At 43.5% G+C, this 20,095-nt stretch overlaps 1 protein-coding gene across 14 annotated transcripts in view; it reads left to right on the top strand.

The window, feature by feature from the left end:
- scrib (scribble planar cell polarity protein) overlaps positions 1-20,095 on the top strand; it is a 77,763-nt gene that overhangs the window by 45,788 nt on the left and 11,880 nt on the right. For 7 of the 14 annotated variants that reach the window (XM_040044208.1, XM_040044214.1, XM_040044212.1 and 4 more), the window contains 17 exons: positions 1,415-1,504; positions 1,589-1,666; positions 1,765-2,082; positions 4,191-4,271; positions 5,825-6,064; positions 6,426-6,536; positions 6,621-6,914; positions 7,024-7,212; positions 7,427-7,546; positions 8,767-8,823; positions 9,375-9,431; positions 10,961-11,041; positions 15,351-15,422; positions 16,094-16,147; positions 16,631-16,753; positions 18,795-18,845; positions 19,066-19,230. In XM_040044208.1, coding sequence (XP_039900142.1) covers positions 1,415-1,504; positions 1,589-1,666; positions 1,765-2,082; positions 4,191-4,271; positions 5,825-6,064; positions 6,426-6,536; positions 6,621-6,914; positions 7,024-7,212; positions 7,427-7,546; positions 8,767-8,823; positions 9,375-9,431; positions 10,961-11,041; positions 15,351-15,422; positions 16,094-16,147; positions 16,631-16,753; positions 18,795-18,845; positions 19,066-19,230 — 2,181 coding nt within the window. The remainder of the gene's footprint in view (positions 1-1,414; positions 1,505-1,588; positions 1,667-1,764; positions 2,083-4,190; positions 4,272-5,824; positions 6,065-6,425; positions 6,537-6,620; positions 6,915-7,023; positions 7,213-7,426; positions 7,547-8,766; positions 8,824-9,374; positions 9,432-10,960; positions 11,042-15,350; positions 15,423-16,093; positions 16,148-16,630; positions 16,754-18,794; positions 18,846-19,065; positions 19,231-20,095) is intronic. The other 7 variants (XM_040044209.1, XM_040044219.1, XM_040044210.1 and 4 more) reach the window with 7 other exon arrangements.

Genomic DNA, 20,095 nt, shown 5'->3' on the forward strand with positions numbered 1-20,095 from the left:
TAAAAGGGTTAGTGCCATAAGGATTGAAGTTTGCAGATATTCAGTCAGTCCAGGTTCTGGCACACTCTGCCTCTCCCCTGCCTCTCCTCTGCTTCTGCTGCTTTGCTCCTTTTTCATCCCGTCCAGTGCCTTGTCACCCTGGAATGAATGGGCTGGTTACACTCTGATGAGGCAAAGCCACTTTCCCAACTTCCTCCAGGTTTTAATCCAGCTTCCAAACAGGATAACCGGTGGATGGATGACAAAGTCGATTTTTGATTGTGTAAATCTGTGACACATGGCTGTTATTTCAAGTGCAAGAAAGAGCTTGTTTCAGATTTGCTTTTGTTTTTGTTTATTCCCTCCATCTACATTTTTTTTCTTTTGCATGATTCACTGTACATCGGTACATTTAGTATGTTTAGTGTGGGTGATGAAAATTTGCAAGAAACATTTGTTTTCGCTCTAGTCACACTGAGCAACACTGGAGTCTCAAAGCAAGGACTCCACCTTTAGGGCACTTAAAACTGTTGTCTGTTACTTCCTTCCATCTGTACCTCATTTGTCTCCATTCCTCCCCTTTTTGCATGGCCTGCAAGTATGCATAATGTACACAAGTCTACACTCCAATTCATACATAATACACTTTGTTTTGGGGAAAAATGTTGGTCTCACTGAGTCCAGCCGAAGCATTTTTTACACAGTGTGTTAGAATTCATGTCCCATGTCAGTTCATTGGTTAATTGGTGGATGATTTGGGTCAAACTTTTTGTTCGTGCTTTAAATCAAATTCAGGCAAACACAAAGCCATCTGCCTCCCATTTAAACTGGCATAGGCCCATAAACTGACACTGAAGTCAGCGTTTATCCATCAGCACAAACAAAGGGTGCAGCACTGATTGACGCCACCTTCTTGCTGAAAGAGGTTACCCACGACTTAAAATACAGGGTTCATCAAAAAGAATCATCCAATTTTAAAGTGCTTTAAACCTGCAGCTGTTCACCGATCAACTATCGAAACACGTACCGTGAGTAAGAGCACATTCGTGAGTGTCACGTGGTTGCCGGTAGGTAGCATAAAAACAGCACTGACTCCAGACATGCTCACTAAAGTATGGAAGGAGTTTGGCTATCTCATGGACATTTACCATGCGTCCGGAGGGAGGCACATTGAGCACTTGACACTGCAAGCTTTGCATAAAACTTTATATTCATGCATTTTAAAAATTTACCACATGGTTCTTTCTCTGTCCATTACTTAAAAAATGCAGCCTTTCAAAATCAGATAATTCTTTTTGATACACCCTGTATAAACCCAAACAAAACAAAGTAAATCGCCGTGGGCTCGTTTTCCTCTTAATCTGCCCTAAGATGAGTAGGCTTTTTATGGGTTTTCACTCCCAGTATTGTTGACTCCCCCGTCCTCAACTTGCAGCACACCCTCACCATCGTGCGACAAACAGGCGGCCTGGGCATCAGCATTGCTGGTGGAAAAGGATCCACGCCTTACAAAGGAGATGACGAGGTAGGGCTGGGTACCTGGGGTTTGTTTAGGTTTGGAAGTATTTGAGGTCACAGACTGACTGTGTTAATGTTTGGTTGCTTTTAGGGAATCTTCATCTCCAGAGTGTCTGAAGAGGGTCCTGCAGCCAGAGCTGGAGTTAAAGTGGGAGACAAACTGCTGGAGGTAAACATCTGCATGTCTGTGTGTGACAGGGAGGGTGACTAGAAGAGTGTTTTGTTTGTTTTCTGTTTAACAGAAAACAAACAATCTCCTTGTCTCAGGTAAATGGAGTGGACCTCCACGAAGCTGAGCATCACACAGCAGTGGAAGCTCTCCGCAGCTCCGGTGCTACAGTTTCCATGACAGTGCTGCGGGAGCGCATGGTGGAACCAGAGAACGCCATCACCACCACACCGCTTAGGCCCGAGGATGACTACTTCCCACGGGAGAGGCGGAGCAGCGGCCTTGCCTTTAACTTGGAGAACAGTCCAAGCGGGCCGAGGCAGCGGTTCTCCACCTGCCTCATCCGTAATGACAAGGGGCTGGGATTCAGCATTGCAGGGGGGAAAGGCTCCACGGCGTACCGCACAGGGGACACGGTGAGGAAAGAAAAGAAAAGAAAAAAAAGAGCCTCAGCTGGCTCCTTTCGATGTGGAGGAGCCGCGGCTCGACTCTGAGCCCCTCCCAAACGACTGAACTGCTCACCCTATCACTAAGGGAAAGCCTATCCACCTTTTTCTCATCCTCTGAAGATCACTTCTTATATTGAGCTGTCAGATACACATCATAAAGTTCATAGTGCTGACATCAGAGGCAGAGAGGTGTCGGTTGTGACAGTACAGACATTAAATTCATTATGTGACAGATGAGGCAGAATTTATTCGCAAATGGAATAAAAATGTTGATATGTAGAAAAACAGGCTGCGGTTACGTTAATCTGTCTTTGTGGATTGACCATCATGTTGCCGTCTGCTTACAACCATTTATTGATCAACTGCTGTACGTGGAAAAGGCATCTGTCCGTCTATGGTGCACTCTTTTTTGTCATACTACAACCAGTTCTGAGCGGGTAAATGATTTAGCTGTTTCAAGTGTGTTTGCCGTGTATTTCTCTGTTGATATGCATGAATGCCAGCTAAATTATTGAGAACATAACTGATAGATTAATCCATACTTAGAATAATGGTTGTGGATTGTTCCCAACACCTGGTAAGCCCTGTCTGCATGTGAAGCGATTGATTTGCTTTGCTTCTGTAGCTGAAACTTGGGCACTACTTTAAGAGTCCAGGCCTCTTGTTGCCAAGGTGACCCTCTTATGTATTTACCATCCCATCATTTTCCACCCAGCAGCATCTTTTGCTCCCATATCAAACACCTCCCTCATAGTTGACCTGCCCACCGAAATTATAGTTAAGTAAACCTTAAAAGTAAGAGTAATTTATATTTAACTGAGTTTTATTTAGCCTGATAGGAGACTATCAGATCACAGTGTCATGTCTGATGTTAAAATAAGCAGCACAAGGGACAGATGTTTATTTGAGATCTGTATCATGTTGTAGTTCATTACGCAAGTTTGTGTAAACATCCAAGCAGAGCGTCCTCTGTTTGAATCAGTTAAATGGCATTACAGAAGTATTCCTGTCATTCATCTTTAGATGATTTAACACAATACTTCATTGAACTGACTCAGTTCTTTGAGGGAGTTGTTTAGTTCCTCAGATTGAGATGTGATGGCTGCTTTATTTTACTCGTGTGACGTATGCAACCTTCTGTCAACGTCCAAATCTGGGGAATGAAGAAGGGAATAGAGGAAAAAGACATTTTGAAAAAACATCCAAAACTGCAGACAAGGCCTCATACTATCAGTAAAAGGGTTTTCAAAAAGTGTGGTTTGAAAGTTAGGAAGTGAAGTCACATGTTTGCAGTAACAGTCTCAGTCAGAGCGAATCTGTCTTTTAACGCCGTCTATTCTGGCCACAGCGCTTACAGTCATCTCCTGGGAGACGCCGATATGAATAGCCAGCCTTGACACTCGATAGGCCTGCTGTAATTTGGATATGTATATTTGGGCCAGCACACTGCTGCTCTGCAGCTCGAGCAGCTCCAGGAGCCCACAAAGAGGGAAGGAGTCATAAACATAAGGTTTAAGCGGGTCTGACTGTAAGTCTTTCCTCCCTTTCAAAAAGCCTTTTGAAGTGGATGCAGTGACTCACCTGGTGGATGTGAATTGGTGCACTAGACTTTGCACATGCATTTGTTTACACATTCTGTTCATGTGGGACAGGCTAGCAGCTAGGCTGGGTTTTTATTGGTGTACAAACGGTGTAATGTGTCTGAGCAAAGGGGACAGCGTTTCAGCGCTCGTACTTTGTAACGAGCTGCTTGCAGTCGAGGCTTTTTAATGCGTTTTAACTATTTGGCGCTGACCTGTTAATCAGTTATATGTAGAGGTTGTTTGTGTGTTGTCTGGCAGTGTGGGCTGCTAATGTGTCGAACTATGTCAATTTTGCAGCAGTCATGAAAACAAATTCAGTTTTTCTTTCAGTGCGAGCGTTTACATATAGGTCTGTGGTTTGTTGTAGCCATCGTTCGGAATGATGCCGTTGTTAGTTGCAGTATATGAGAATGTTTGAGCAAAAAATAAGTTATCCACAAATGTGCAGAAATGTTTTAAATCAGTAGTCGTCCTTGTCTTGTTTTGTTTTAGGGAATCTACATCTCTCGAATCGCAGAGGGCGGAGCGGCACACAAAGACAGCACGCTGCGTGTGGGCGACAGGGTGATCTCTGTGAGTACTACCATCCTTCTCCATCTGGACACTGTAGTGTTGACTGTGATCAAAGCAGGGCTTTCTTTACAAACAGGAATAAGTTTAGACATGAATCCCAAACAATTAGGTATCGTTTTTGTGTCGTGAGAATAACAGCGATACAACATTTTTCCTACATCTGGTAAATGCGGCATTTACTTTTTGACATTTTTGTTGCATTTTGTTCCATTTTTATTGTGAAACTGTGTCATTTGTGCCAGCATCACTGCTTTCATAAGTCAGTTTTAGGCTTTGTGTGACTGACATGGTGTTTCCATCCTCAGCATATGAATTAAAGTTCATCAAAATCTCACACATCACGTCCATGAGTTAGTGATACGGTCCTCATATGAAAGTCATTCTCTATTTGGATTCGATGAAGATTTTTTATTTGCTTTAGTTAAATATTAAAACATTTAGCCTTTGCATGATCTTTCTTAGCTTTTAGTTTTCTTTTCATCCCACTCCAAGCTTTGCTTTGTGCTCCCGTATCTTTCTGCGTATTAGCAACTCTTCTGTCGCATGTTTTTGTCCGGTCACATGCACATTTGCACACTTTGTTATTTACTGTAAATGAACTGATGATGATCAGATCTGTTTCTTTACTGCACTTCCTGCTCTCTGTAATCACAGAAAAGCTTCCTGAATGGTCCTCTTTGCCTTCTTTCTGGGTTTCCTCTTTTCTTTCATTGGCTTCTCTTTGGTTCTCTTTTCCTCTCTCACGCTCTCCTGTTGTGCATGCTCACTAATGCATTGAGTACATCTCCTTGCCTGCTTTGTGGTGGGTATGGTGTTGGGGGTGGAGTGGGCTGAGCCTGTTGCTCTGCTGATTTTGTGGAACACGAGTTACCACAACAGCAGGAGCTGCAGTGTGTCAGCCCGTGGTAAGAGCTGGTACTGTCGGGTCTGTGCCGACCTCTGCTTGTCACGTTGGACTAGACTGCATGCCTAAAAGCTACCCCTATTTATTTGATCCTAAAACACACATAAACAGTAATGAAATGGTTCATCTGTGGTGTCTGACGACTTCTTGTTGCCTTTGTGGACTTAAGATCAAGTTTTGGAGAAGCTACCCACTTCCACTGAAGTTTTAAGTAAACAAAGGCAAGAAGTGCTGAACTGATTACATGAAAAGATAGCAGCATGGGCATTCATGAGCTCACTTCAGGCAGTTTGATGAAAAATAGTTCTGCTTGCTTGCAGCTTTTCTCCCTCAGAGACGCTCTGCCATCTTAAATTGCCTGCAGCACCCCTCACTTTCCGTATAAGATCCTGCTGCTTTGTGTAGGTGTTTGGTTCTTCTTTAAATAACTCGCTTTGGTGCACTTGAAAAATCTCAGAATTACAAATCAGATCGGTTTAGAACTTAAACATTCAGTTTTCATTTTGGGTAATGAATGGAGGGAGCGGTGAGAAACGACTGTTGACAGGCTGGGTTTGTTGTCAAATATTCATCCTATGAGTAGCAAATGACCAGTGGGAGCGTCCTGGTGGGCTGACACCCTCCGCGGTTGGTTTTACTGTGAATCCAGATCAATGGTGTAGACATGACAGAGGCCAGGCATGACCAGGCAGTAGCGCTCCTTACCGGCACCTCCCCCACCATCGCCCTCCTGGTGGAGCGTGACTTGAATGCACCAGGGGGCTCTCCAGGTCAGACCCGGGCACGAGCCCACTCCCCTCCACCCCCAGAACCATCGGATTCTCCAGACCAGGACGAGGAAGGCCTCGGGAACCATCTGAGCCGGATGGAGGACGAGTATCCCATCGAGGTGAGAATTCGAGGACTGACTTGTGTGTCGAATAGTTTGGGTTTTTGTTTAGTCGTTTTAGTAGCCATTGCTGTAGAAACGTCATTGAAGCACTCAGTGTTGATGCTTGTTTATGTGGCCCCGCCTTATCCTTATTGCTGTCCAGTTCCAGAGAAGATGGTGTATGGTATGAAGGCTTGAGTAGTTACTAGCTGTCAATAAAGCACTAATGGTGTGGTTAAATAGAAAGTTGTTTTTGATATTTATTAGACTATAACAGATGTAGATTTGACTTGTGATGTTTGAGTCGTCGTCTTTACATTCAGGCTTTAAATTATTTTTCAAATCTTCTGCTAAAGCCAATCTAACCTAATCCTAACAGGAAGTTACCCTGGTGAAGTCTGGAGGCCCTCTAGGCCTGAGTATTGTAGGAGGCAGCGACCATGCCAGCCACCCTTTTGGTATCAATGAACCTGGGGTGTTCATCTCAAAGGTATTACTGTAAAACAGGTGTATTCTTACACTTTCATCTCCTGAATATGTTGCATGACTCCGTGACTTCACCTCATTTCTTCAGGTGATTCCTCATGGGTTGGCAAGTCAATGTGGGCTCCGTGTTGGCGACCGGATATTAGAGGTGAACAGCATTGACCTGCGACATGCCACACACCAGGAAGCTGTGCGGGCCTTGCTGGCCAACAAGCAGGAGATCCGTATGTTGGTACGGCGGGACCCTTCACCGCCGGGAATGCAGGAAATCATGATCCAGAAGCAGCCTGGAGAGAAACTTGGTATCAGCATTCGCGGAGGGGCCAAGGGTCATGCTGGAAATCCTTTCGACCCCACAGATGAGGGCATCTTCATCTCAAAGGTTCTTTAGCAATCCAAAGCAACACATCTTGGCACGACTCAACTTTAATTGAGGTTATTATCAACATGAGAAATCTGAACATGCTCACATTTTTGACTGTTTTCTGCAGGTGAGTTCGACCGGCGCAGCGGCAAGGGACGGGCGACTGCAGGTTGGCATGCGAATTCTCGAGGTGAACAACCACAGCCTGCTGGGGATGACGCACACGGAGGCGGTGCGAGTGCTCCGTGCTGTCGGGGACTCTCTGGTCATGCTGGTTTGTGATGGCTTTGACCCTGGCAAAGTGGCTGCAGTGGAGGTGAGATGACATGAACAGTCAGATTTGGATATGTACAGTTTATTATGTACAGCATGAACTTACCAAACCTCTGATCGTTCTGTCTTTATATCAGCTAATGTATATTCCCTTTTTTATCATGTACCTGGCTTGAGTGTTTAAGTAGAACTATAGCTTTCAGTTAAAAACATCTCCATTTTCAAAGGTTTAAACTGTATTCTGTGTTGGTTTTCAGGCATCTCCGGGTATCATTGCCAACCCATTTGCAACCGGTATTGTGCGAAAGAACAGTATGGAGAGCATCTCTTCTATAGACCGAGACCTGAGCCCAGAGGAGATGGAAATAATACAGAAGGTGTGTTTTTACTACAAGTGTACATTTTAACTTCTATACATAAACTATATATAAAAGATGGCCACTGCAACATTGATTTTTGCACTCCTTACGCTCAAAGTTTAGAAGTTTAGCTGGTGAATCTAAAAGTGAACTTATATGGATGAGAGGGCAGTGTATTATCTGCTGAGACCACAGTCGCGCAGATCTAGAGTTGGTAGATCTGAGCGAGGTTACTGGCTTATGCCATGTGAAATCGATTTCAAAGAGGGCATTGAACAAAACCTTTAACCTTGCTATAGTTTTAGTCACTACCAGATTGGTGTGGTTGCCTCTAATTTGCATAGAAGACACACACTTGTCTCCAAATACTCCGTGATGAATAAACAGGCAATGGCGCATAATGCGCACCTACCAAATTATGCTTCCAATAGAATCATAAATTAGGATAATGAAGCAGGACATGCTTCAGATGCATTGCTACGTTATAACCATGCAGTGTCCCTCAGTTTCGACTCACTCTTTAACTCCAGCTTCCAAACATTAACATGTTCAGCCTGCGGCTTCACAGCAGGATTCACTAACCATCTGGTGGCAACACAGTGGCTTCATTCTTTAATATATGGTCTATGATTTGAAGTTCATTTTGCTTCTTGAGAAGCTGCAGATTTTTTCACTTGTGCATGAGCTTCATTTTTTCATTACATTGCTATCACTGATGTACTTAAGGTCAGGTACTGATGGTGTTGATTTTAACATGCAGAATGCACTTTTGAGGCTCCTTAAAGATCCAGCAGATCCACATAAGTGCAGTGCAAAGCTGGTGCACTAACCAAAGCCACTGCCATTCAGCGCAACCTGTGAATCGGATGTTTTATTCAGCAATTCTGCCACACCAGCACAGTGCTTCCACAGCAGTTTGGTGTTAGCAAGTGGAGTTGTACAGATTTACTCATTCTGGGCATGCACGCCGCACGTACCCATCTTTCTATCGGAGCGGCCAGAATGCGCCAGCCCAGTTGTTTATTTTGTCCAGATTAGTTTTTGGGAGGCTGCCCGTTCTAAAGGAATGCAGGGTCTGCTGGTTTATTGAATGCCATGTTTCTGCTGTTTCTCTGCACACGTTTAGCCGTAACCACGTTTGCCAGGGCTTATTTACAGAAACTGAATTGCCTCTGCTGAGCTTTACATGATGAACAGTAGCTTTTAGCATTGTAAGGTTAAATGTTGGTCTTCGTCAGGAGTCTGAGATGGTGAGAGAGACATCACAGTGGGAGCGAGAAGAGATGGAGAAAGTGGTAAGTGAAATTGAAAATCATTTGTTTTGGGAAAGGTAGAGAGCAGATTGATGAAGATGAATCAATGCAAGAAAACTCAGTTTTTCTGTGGCAGTATAGCTGAAAAGAAATTATACTGGGTCTGCAGGGTGGAGTTAGAGTCACATCCTCACGTTTGCCTGTTACCGGGTGAATGAAGCTTCCCCTCTGCACCCTGTGTGGGCATCATGTTTGACAGAACTGTTCCTGCAATGTCCCACCTTGCATGCTTTTTCTGCTCCTATAGCTGATGAATAGAATACTTTTTAATGTGTGTGGGTTCTATCCTTTCTTTCCCTTCTGTTTCTTTTTTTCACCCATCCTCTACCTTTGGTGCGTTATGTGTGATCCAAAATCATCCAATCATTCCATCTCCATACCACTTTCCTCACTGTTGTTTCTCTTCTCTCTAACACTACTTTCCTCGTCTTCCTCTTTATTTCAACCCTCATCGCATTACTGTGTGGCTGTGTGTGACTGTGTGTCTTCCCCTCTGTACTTCTCCTCTTCCTCCCCTTCCTCTCTTGGTGAAGGAGCGAATGCGCTTGGAGCGTGAGGAGGCAACTCGCCTGCTAGAAGAGGAGACTGAGGTGAGATACTCCTCATCGGCAGGTCCTCGGGTGAACTTCCTGTCTGCAGTTTAGACACAAATGCTAAATAAATGTGTCTTAAACTTTTATACATTTTCTTTTTTTAAGGGACCCAATTTAAATTGGAATAGTTGTGCTGGAGGTGCCCTGATAAGTGTCCACCTGCAAATGTAACCAAACAAAGGGTACAAACACTTAAATCATAATTGAAGCAGCTCCTAAAGGAAAAAAGAGGAAATTCCCAGTCTTCTTTTTGACTTTTAGTTTCAATTTTTAAAAAATTTAAATCCTTAAAACACAGCTCAATCTCATGGAAAAACCACCCTTAGATTTATGAAACGTTCACATTTATACATTTAGAGTCAGGAGTTCCAGATCAGTGCAGGTGATTTAAAAACCCTGGAATTAGGCTTATTAAACCTCATCTGAGTTCTGGATTTCTCTTTGCTCTTCAGCATCTTTAAAAAAGCGCTTTAAAAAAAGATCTCTAAACATTTAAACTAAAGCGTTTCACTTTAAGGAAAATCTACTGTGAGTGAGGTCAAATACTGACTGTGAAGCACTTTTTGGTATGAGGGACTGAGCAGCCGTTGCCCACTCATTAAATTGAACTCTAGGTAAGGTAAATGACTTTAATCACACTGGAAATCCAACAAGAAATGTCTCAGAAAGAAGAGATGTAGTGTTATGAAAGGAAAAAAAAAAGTATTGCTATAAAAAAAGCAAATTTAATGGAAATAAAACTCCTATAAGAAGCTGTTTCAGCTCTAAAAGGCTGATGCTAGTCTGAGGGTTGCTACCTTTTTCCGCAGAAGGATATTATAGCTGTTAACATGTTATTTGGGGAGCTATTTCACGTACTGATCAAACAATAACCCAATCCACAGATTTGAAGGCTTATTTAAGCTTTATAAAACTTTTACAGCTGCTATTTCAGATGAACATATTTGATCGTCTAGTCCAGCGGTCCCCAACCTTTTTTGCACCACGGACCTGTTTATGCCCGACAATATTTTCACGGACCGGCCTTTAAGGTGTCACGGATAAATACAACAAAATAAAATTAGTACCGAGGTACAGAAAAAAAGAAGATTTAGTCATAACACACGGTAAAAGACCCAGGACAAAACCGAGTTACGAGTAAACGATAACAAAATAACGCTGAAAACCGATAAAAACCCTGAAAACCATACATTTCACACCTGAGCCTCTACTCTCACGGACCGGTACCGGTCTGAGGCCCGGGGGTTGGGGACCGCTGGTCTAGTCTACATATAATGATAGATTATGCAACAACCCTGAGGTTTCCTTTGATATTAGACATCAATTACATGTGTTTAAATTGTCATGCACAGCTGGAAAACTTTTAAGACTACCGAGTAGGAAAATCACTCACAGTCAGACGTACAGAAAGTGCCAGTATTGATCTTTCGCTTGATTTCTTGTATTTGTTATGTGACCACCTGCTCTTTGTAAACTGAACTTCAGTGCAGACCGTCTTACCTCTGGGTCTGTTTATTTCCCATCAGAGCATTGGCACTGGACCGCTAAAGCTCGACTACAAAACGCTAGCTGCGCTGCCCACCACAAGCCTGCAGAAGGTCAGCAGGGTGAGTTTTACTTCATGTTTGTCTGATTTTTACTTTTCAGAGTTTGTAAAAAGAAAGCAGTCTTCTTGAGTCAGCATTTTGGGAGCGGCCCATGCAGGAAGTCTCTTTAAAAGCTCAGAATAGACCCAGCGTCAGTCAGCTGGACCTCTATGAGCACTTAACACCTCCATGATCTTCACCGCAAGTCAACATTGCTGAAGACTAAACCTTGACTGCACAACACACAACAAGAGCAGAAGTAAATGAAGAGTCTTACGGGAAGACTAAAGTAATCCGGGAAGAATCACAAACGAAAGACTAAAAGAAAAACTACATAAAGTGCAGAAGATTTTTGGGAATGGAAGAAGGCAAAGCCCGAAGTCAGTCTTTGTATTCTGCAAGTGCGAGAGGGGGAGCTGGTGAGATACTGGAAAGGGGACAGCTGTCCACTATCAACTGGCCTATCTGTGATATTTTAAACCTGCATCTGGTTCTGAATTGGATGGAGTCTCCCGGGTGGGTGGGATGCTGGCGGACGGGGGGTGTCGCCTAAGAGGAAAAGACAAGTGTTTCGGTTTGAGTTCCCAGTCTTAAGGGGAATACGTTTGAGTGAACATAGAGCTCTGTGCTTTTACCGTCCTACAGTGAGTATAACGAGTTTAACTGGGGGAAGTTTAAAGATTTAAAGCGACTCTGTTTTCTGTTTTTTCTGAGTCTTTCTGTCCTGTCTGTTCTCTCGTCAGTCTTATTTTAATCCAATTTTGTCTGTAATATGGTTGTTTAAAAACATTTTTAAACAGCAAATGTTAAATAATTCGCATTAATAATGCAGCTATGTGTGAAAGTTGTAAATTAGCAGCAGTACAGGCTTTTTCTCAGTAACCTGTGAGAGTAGAACTTAACCTACATATCGTCTGCAGCTGTTCCTGCTCTGTGTGCTAGAGCTGCTCTGCACACGTGGTCCTGTTCAGACTGTACTCTAAGAACAGCGTGTTGGTTAGTTACACTCATAGTGGACCAATATTTTAAATTGAAGGGGTTAGCATCTCATAAGCCCTGATTTTGATGGTGAAACACAAGTGGGTGTGCTTCATAGCACCGCTTTGTTGTAAAAAATGTTTCAACAAAAGAACAGGTGCTGCTTAAATATTAGTGATACAAGATGTGATTTATAAGAAGTTGAGATTCAGACCTGAGAGCAACCTGCTAAACTGCCAATAGATAAATGTATAGAGGGCCTTGTTTTATTGGAACTGAGTGTGAAGACAGGGTTGTATTTCCCATTTGTTGGTGTTTAAATCATCCTCTCTCTGCTGTTCCTTCATAATAAAACCTTTCTAAAATAAATATAAAAATAAAAAGGGTGGTTTAACCAAATTCCTAGAATTTTCCAAGAAGTTCATCCCGATTTTTAACTCAGGTTCACAAAGGTTGAATTTTGACGTCTTTCTTTTTTTGTGATGTTGCCTAACGTATCCTATTAACGGCCCTAACCGATCCAAATGTTTAGAGTAGGGAAAACTAGTAGTGTTGTACTCCAGAAATTCCTGACTAAAAATGTGTTAGACCCATTCAGATGTCATTTAAGATAATCTGATACTTTCTGTTAATGAAACTTTTTATTGGTAAATATGTATTTGGTTTTTAAGGACATCCCAAATCCTGATTAATGGAGCTATCATTTAATTTTACACAGAAAACATTTTCCATAAATTTTGTTCTGGCACTTCAGACTCTGCTTTCTGTTACTGATTCATGGCGTTCACTTAAAGCCGTGACTGAAGTGTTTAAACGCTTCAGTTCCCAGGTTGCTTTGGACTTCCCAGACAGCTCAGCGCGTTGGCATGCCGGCGAACGAGCAGCCTGACTTTGCTCTGTCACAGCCGGGCCCCAGCTGTCCCTCGCAGTCGGTGTCGGTGCCAAAAGGGCACTCGTTCACATTCCACCTCGCTGACCCTCATCGCCGCGCCGACTCTGACAGTACAGAGCTGCCTTGCTGCTTCACAATGCTCGCTGTATTCTTAGTGTGGCTATTTCGATTATCACCAGACATGTCAAGGCCATGTGGGATAAATTCCACTGCAGTTTGTCTGAACTGACCTGAAGATTTTTAACGATTTTAAGGTCTCAAGTATGTGAAACAGAACATGGCCGAGATTCAGTTTCAGAGTGAACGTTGGTTTAAAAGCTGCGTATTCTCTCAGCTGTGACACGAGCAGTAGTCGTCACTGTTAAGTACAGGAGGAGCTGAAGGTGTGCTGGAGCCCGAATGTCTCACTGGTCTGATAATGTTTATTTAAAGCACATGCTAGGAGTGTGGGCTGCGGCGAGTCTTGAATGATGGCCGCTGGGAAACGTATCTTAAAGGCTTCGGGAAAGATTTAGTGACGCGAGGGACTCTTTTTAGCACCAAGACGCTTCTCTGTCGAGCTCATCTCACGTTTTAGAGAATGTATCAGATACTACATGAATGTACGTATTCAGTGTCCACATATTGTATTGATTGTGCTTAATTAGTTTCAAGCTGACCCTAAAAAGCGAGTTTTAGTATCTTTATTAATTTATTTTGTGGTCATAATGTTAAAATATTTTGATGACAAATGAGTCATTCATGCAACCTTCTATTTAAGCACAATGAATATAATATATATCTCATTACACAAGCAGAAAATTATGTGTTTCTTTGTGTTTTCATTCAGTTTAATCTTCTAACGACTGGCCCTTTGGGTCATTCACCATAAACAGCATCTTCATCCACTTCTTTCTAACAATGAGTTCAGGATCAAAAGCAGGGCTTAAATGACTAAGCCCTAATCCAAAGTCCTTTTAGGGTTTAATAGCAAATATTTAATAGAAAAATCTATTTGATTGGCGGCTTTAAGGGTTAGAATTGATCAATATAAGTGCATCTTATCCTGTAAGTTTAATCCTATCAAAAGTTACGCATTTAAAATTTTAAAAAACTGGTATTTTTATTATTGTTTAGAAACCAGTCATGACCCATCTGGTGTACCTGTAACTGGGAGATTGATTAATCTGTAATATTTTGAAAATAATAGTTGAAGTCCTACAAACAGGCCACTAATGTTTTTTATGGAGCTGCTAAGTTGGCACTTCTATTGGAGGGAAATTAAAGATGAAGAGAAGATCATTGCACTTCCAGTACCTGCAAAAACCAGTTAGCCTGTGCGGTGGGGGGGGGGGGTCAGTGAGTGAACCTGAGATCACATACAGTTAAAATTTTAGAGTTACAAATTTAGTTTTCTGCTGTTGAAATCGGTGCCCCTTGGTCTCTGCAGTGACTTTAGTGAGAACAGCCAAACCTGTGAGGAGGGAATTGAGGTGGTAATCAACTTGTTTTGTTATTTAATCTAACTGAGAGCAGCTTCCTTTCTTCTCTGTATTCTGGAGTTCCTGTCACTGGTTTACTGTCTGTCTGTCCCCCTCTTTCCTCTGCTGCTGTGCAGTTTTCTGTCACTCTGACTGATCCTATGGAGGCCCCCGTGCAGGCCCAGTACACAGCTCCTTTAAAGCCCCTAGGCTTTGGTTTAGATGAATCCTCTAAGTCCCTCAGCCACTTGGACCCTGAGTCCAGCTCCAGTCTGAACTCAGACCCCAGCTATCTTCAAGGATCCCATTTCTCCCCTGATGGGACCTCCACCCCCCAGAGTACTGGCTCCACGACACCTCTTAATTCATCCCTTGCACCTGAAGAAGAGGAGTGCCTGGTGGACTCTCAGTCGATTTGCTTCAGCGAGAACCCTTTCTTGGTGGCTAATCGCAGAGGAAAAGGTCTTCCTCCTGGAGAGCAGATCCTGTCGGGGCCTCCGGTGGGCTACGGCAGACAGGGGCAGCTGCAGCCCTGGCTGTTCAGCAAGGCAAGAGAGACGCCCGCCTGAGTGTGGTGTGGAGGCAGCATGGTGTGTTAACAGAAAGCTGCACTCTGAGATAAATACTCTCAGTTGGATGATTCATGTGAAAGAATTTTTTTTTCCTCTCTAGGACGCTCTTTGGCCAATTCATTCATATTAATCCTGTTTTAATAACAACCAGCTGAACAGTTGCATGTTTTTACTGTGAGCACAGAGCTTGTGGCACCTCGTGAGGTATTTGTGAGTCTGTGATGAGGATCGACTGGAATGTCTGAGCCGACAGCTGTGAGGAGGAGGAGGGTCACGAAGGAGCACGGCACAGAAAAGCGCATGTTTAGGGAGGCGTAAATTCACAGCTGGACTAAACAGTTTTTTGTTTTTGTTTTGTTTTCTGCTCTGTGTTTTCAGTGAAACTGAGCGGCTGTTAAATTTGTGTCCTTACTTTTTTGTTTTTCCAGGCGCCTTCCTCTGATTTCACCAGGACGGAAAGCCCAATCAGGGAAGCCCCTTACTCTCCTACTATCCAACCGGTAAGCGGCTCTTAAACCCAGCTCTCTTCTATTATTTATCGCCTGCTCTCATACCAATTTTTTTAATTCATTTTTTTTAATCCTTTTTCCATGAGTCACTTGTAGCTCTTTATTGGAGGTATTTGACACTTTGACCTCTCCTCCCACCCTTAGCCCAGCCACCACTCCTCCAACAGCTCCCTGTGTGCAGGCAGGGAGACCCGCTTCGTAAGTGGGGCATGCGGCCCTTTCAGCGCTGGCCTGGATTTCTTTTTTAGCTCACGCTGCTCTGAGCTCTCTGACAGTAAAACATAACTAGCTGAGTGGTCTGAAAAGCATGTGACTGCTTCTCCGCAGCCAGCTGATTACTCATGGTTTGCCTCATGCAGACTGGAGAAATAGATCTACTGACCAGCTATGGCTTAATATCTTCTCACTGGGTGATCGTTTTTGTTCCCCCCTTGAGCTTTATCAATCTGCGTTGCATATTACGACCGCTGTCCCACATTTGGTGATCATATTAGCTCAAGGTAAACTCTGGTAGCTTCGAGTTTTCTGAAGAGTGTCTTTATGTGGCCTGGCATCATCCTAAAAAAGCCCCTTAAGTTTACATTTAGTGGTTTTATTCACTGTGCTGCTGATCCATGCATTTCTGTGTCATTGTCATGGCTTTGTTTTAATTTTCGTTGCAGGCAACTATTCATTACACCTCCACTCCCACTGTCAAGGACAACCCCTCATCATCAGTGAGTGTCTCCAGAGCTCAGAAATAGCCGTTTTAGGATGATGTATTTTGCAGTATAAGAGTAGAGTCCAGTTTGTGTCCGTTTAACCACATATATGAAGCTATTTATGGTCTTGTATTTGATAGCCTACTGGTTACTATACAGGTGGGTGCTAAAGTGATGGAATTATTTCCCAGGAACAGTTGAATAAAGTCTAAAATCTAAACATATATATTTCTTACATACAGTCTAGCCAGTATAGTATTGCATGCTAAAGTGCTAAACAGACCCTTAAAGTCTCTTTAGGTGCTCAGAATTGCCACGCCTGAAGTAGCTCTGGAGGAGGCGGAGCTTGATGTTAATTATATTCTATAAAATCTGCAGACATGCTCAGATGTATTTCACTCATCAACTCCACCCACTTTTCATTCATTCTAATTAAACTTCATCAACTCAAGCAACAGTTCACTTATATTTTGCTATCAATATTTGTTTTCCTTCCAGACGCGACCAGGTGCCATCCAGCCAGTGGGGCGTGTTCGGCCCAGCAACTCGCCCGCCACACCAGACGGCCACAGCCCCAACCCCTTTCAGCATGGCCCCTCCCCCTTCAACTCCCAGACCTCTGTAAGACCCCTCACCACCACGTAGGGCTGTTCTCTCTCTCTCTGCTGTTGGCGTCCGTGCCACGTGCTGTGACTACACAGCCTAAAAAATAATGATAGTAATAATACTAAAAAAGTGCAGCAGCTACAGGTAATTATGGCACACAAATGAGGTTCCAAAGAAGTTAAAACCAAATCTGAAGTGTTTGAGTGCACAGGGGGGCTGAGTGTGTTCAGCCTCGGGCACATCTTGAGGTTGTAATTATTTGAGCTCTACCTGAAGACTCGACCCAGGATAACTCCTAAAAGTTAACCGCCTCGCTCATTTCATTCTATCGGCAAGTAGCTCAAGTGGATCGGAAAATACTGATGAACCTATGATTTCATCTCACGTCTTCCTGATTGTTTTATAAAGTTGCTCATTGACGGGAGAAATCTTCCATTGCTTTGAACTCTCCAAGCCCTACTGTCTGTCTTTTTTGGCATACTCCCTCCTCTCTCACATGAAACCAGCTGCCATGCTCTTCACCTGTTCTCCTCCACAGTCTTCTTCAACGTTGCTGGTTTTTTTCATAGTCTGTCCTCTCCTCCATGTCTCCGTCTGTCTGTCCTCCCCCCCGCCTCCTTTACCATATCGACCTCTCCCACCCTCCCTCCGTGACCCCCTCCCCACGCTGCAGCCTCGCGCCCCCTCCCCCTCCTCGCCCGACGAGTTTCCCATGAATGTCAAGCAGGCATACAAGGCGTTTGCCGCCGTGCCTCGCTCACTGGCAGTGCTGGAGCCGCCGCAGGTAGGCCGTGCTGTCCGGACTCAACCGGGCCACTACAACAACACAAGCATGCTGTGCTGCCTGGTTGGTCTCGTGCCGCATCCTCCTGACTGGAGCAGGCTGCGCTAAGTGAAGCCTGCGCCTTGTTGGGGGGGCCTGTGACGTGCTGTGACGTGTGGAATGCCTTCGTTGCCATCATCTGTCATATTGGTGTTGACTCTCGATCCATCCATCCGTTCATGTGTGGCTCGTGTACTAATATTCAGTCACATTTATTTAAAAATATATTACACCCCTGTGCAATATCGCTTAAATGTCAAATGATTAAAAAGTGCATTGTCTCTGTCCTTTAGCAAAGTAGTTTTTCATCCCTGACTGATTGCCTCCCTGAGCCTGGTTGTGCTGGAAATTTCTCCGCTTGCTCATAGGTGGTCTATGAGCGCCTTATAGGTCATATGATTGTTGGGGTTTTGTCTGTTTTCTTTGTATTATTGGAGGGTCTTTAACACCTTGAGGCAACTATTGTTGTGATGTGATGCTATATAAATTAAATTGAAATTAACTGAATAGTTTTTGCCAGTCGTGGTTTGCAAACTAAATTAATAGAAATATATATTGTAACATTAGTGATGAATTGTACATAGAGAAGGTTTAATACCCAGCAGGGTGCTTCATAAAGTGCCTCATGGGATGAAGGTCACCCAAACTTGGTCTTCTTGAAAATATGTAGCATAATTAACCTAACATGCAAACACTAAATGTCAACAAAAGAGCACACATTGAACGCAGTTATAAGACTGCTGTTCAGTACTCAGTTGAACTGTTAAATGTACAAATGTACACGATTGTGGGATTTTTATAAAACGTTTTCTGTAGTTTCTGTCTGTATTTAGAAATCAGTTGACACTTATTTGCAAACCTTCACCAGACTTTGTGACTATAGCAATTGTTCTGGAGACAGGTTGCCTCCCACCAGGGCCTAGTGGGAGGCAACCTGTGGCATCACCTTGTGATCAAAGTGGACAACAAGGTTTTCACTTCCTTAAAAATCCCAGGTGTGCTGAGTTCTGTCTCAGCGATCACACTCTACTGTGTTTGTTTTTCATTGTTCATCTTATTAGCAATGTAGTTACACTTTTCAATCATTTGACGTGATATTGCAGGGGGGTGTGCTGACTCCTCTACGTACTGTGTATCTGTTAATCGGTCTGGCTGTCCTCTGTAGTCATTTCAGTCCTGAGTCATTTTTGTGTCCTTCATGTTGCTAACACTCATTTCTTGCACTACCAACAGGACCTTTATGGCACAAGGAACAACTTCCAACCAAAGCAACCTTCTCCAGAGGTGAGTAAACATATCACAGGTGTCTGCTGTACCACGTTGACCAGAAAATAAAGACAGCAGTTGTTTCTAGACATTTAGTTTCTAAAAGTCCCCCTCTACAGTTTCATTATATTTGGGTCAATATGGTGTTTAAGATGTGAGTATTGAAGCTGTAGCTTTGCACATCTGCTCAAAGCGTGCTGCACTGATCATCTGGTGATGACCTGTGTGGCCTTTTCAGCCTGATTTGAACAACGAGGTGTTTGATGACACCGATGGTCGGGAGGGAGCTGGCGAGGGTCTGACCGGCAAGGTCTCCCCTCGGCAACCCCTCTTATCAGACCGTCGTGAGTATATGAGCTTTGCAGCAGTGCCGCGCCGCTCCACGCCTTCCATGGACCTGCAGGTACCCACCGCCTCCAACACAGCTAGAGCATCCCTGTGCTCATGTGCTTGGCTTGACCGGTGGTGGGGTCTGTGCTCCTACAGGTTGGAGACAACTATGCTACTTCTGTCAGGAATTGGGAGCGTCAGTTATTTGATGTGATGCAGCTTAATGGTGCTGGGTTATATTTTATGGCTGTTCTTTTTTTCGTCCTCCTTGGTCTGAGATGCTTTTCTTGCATCTTTAACGACATCTTTTGACCTTCTTGCGAATGTCTCTGCAGCTTTAATTAGTCGGAATTAGTGCTGCGAGGACTTTCTATGTGTAGATGATCCTGCATTTAACATCAACCAGAGTTTGTTTTTTTTGTTTGTTTGTTTTGTTTTCCTTGTGCTTTTGCGTTATCACAGAAAACGAACTCTAACATTTGTTCTGTTCAGCAGTAGGGCTGTGCGATATGACCAAAATCTCATATCCCGATATAAGAATTCTGTCGTCTGATAACGATATAAATCACAAAAATGTAACATTTTCTGTAAATTCTGTGAATCTCGGGCAGCTCGACTTGCGGGAAGTGTTTCCAGCTGCGCGTCATGTAGCTGGAGTCGAGTGTTTTAACCGATGCATGAAACTATACATTTTTTGACATAAGTTGTAACGGCTGCCGTTTTCTTTGAGTATTTATTACACGGCGTGCTGCGGGGAAAAGCCTGTTCTAACGTTTGAGTCTAAGGTCTAATTTTTAGCACCTGGCGGCTCTTTTTTAATTCTCATCCGTAAATAATCTGCTCTTTCACGTGATTTAGTTTATTTTGAAAAGCCTCAACAGGATCTTGAGCTTTATTGTGAAAGGTTTATGTGGAACATAAACAAGCGGACATGCGAT

This window comes from Simochromis diagramma, unplaced genomic scaffold (genome assembly GCF_900408965.1).
Source record: "Simochromis diagramma unplaced genomic scaffold, fSimDia1.1 OVJJ01000602.1, whole genome shotgun sequence".
In the NCBI taxonomy this organism is placed as follows: Eukaryota; Metazoa; Chordata; class Actinopteri; order Cichliformes; family Cichlidae; genus Simochromis; species Simochromis diagramma.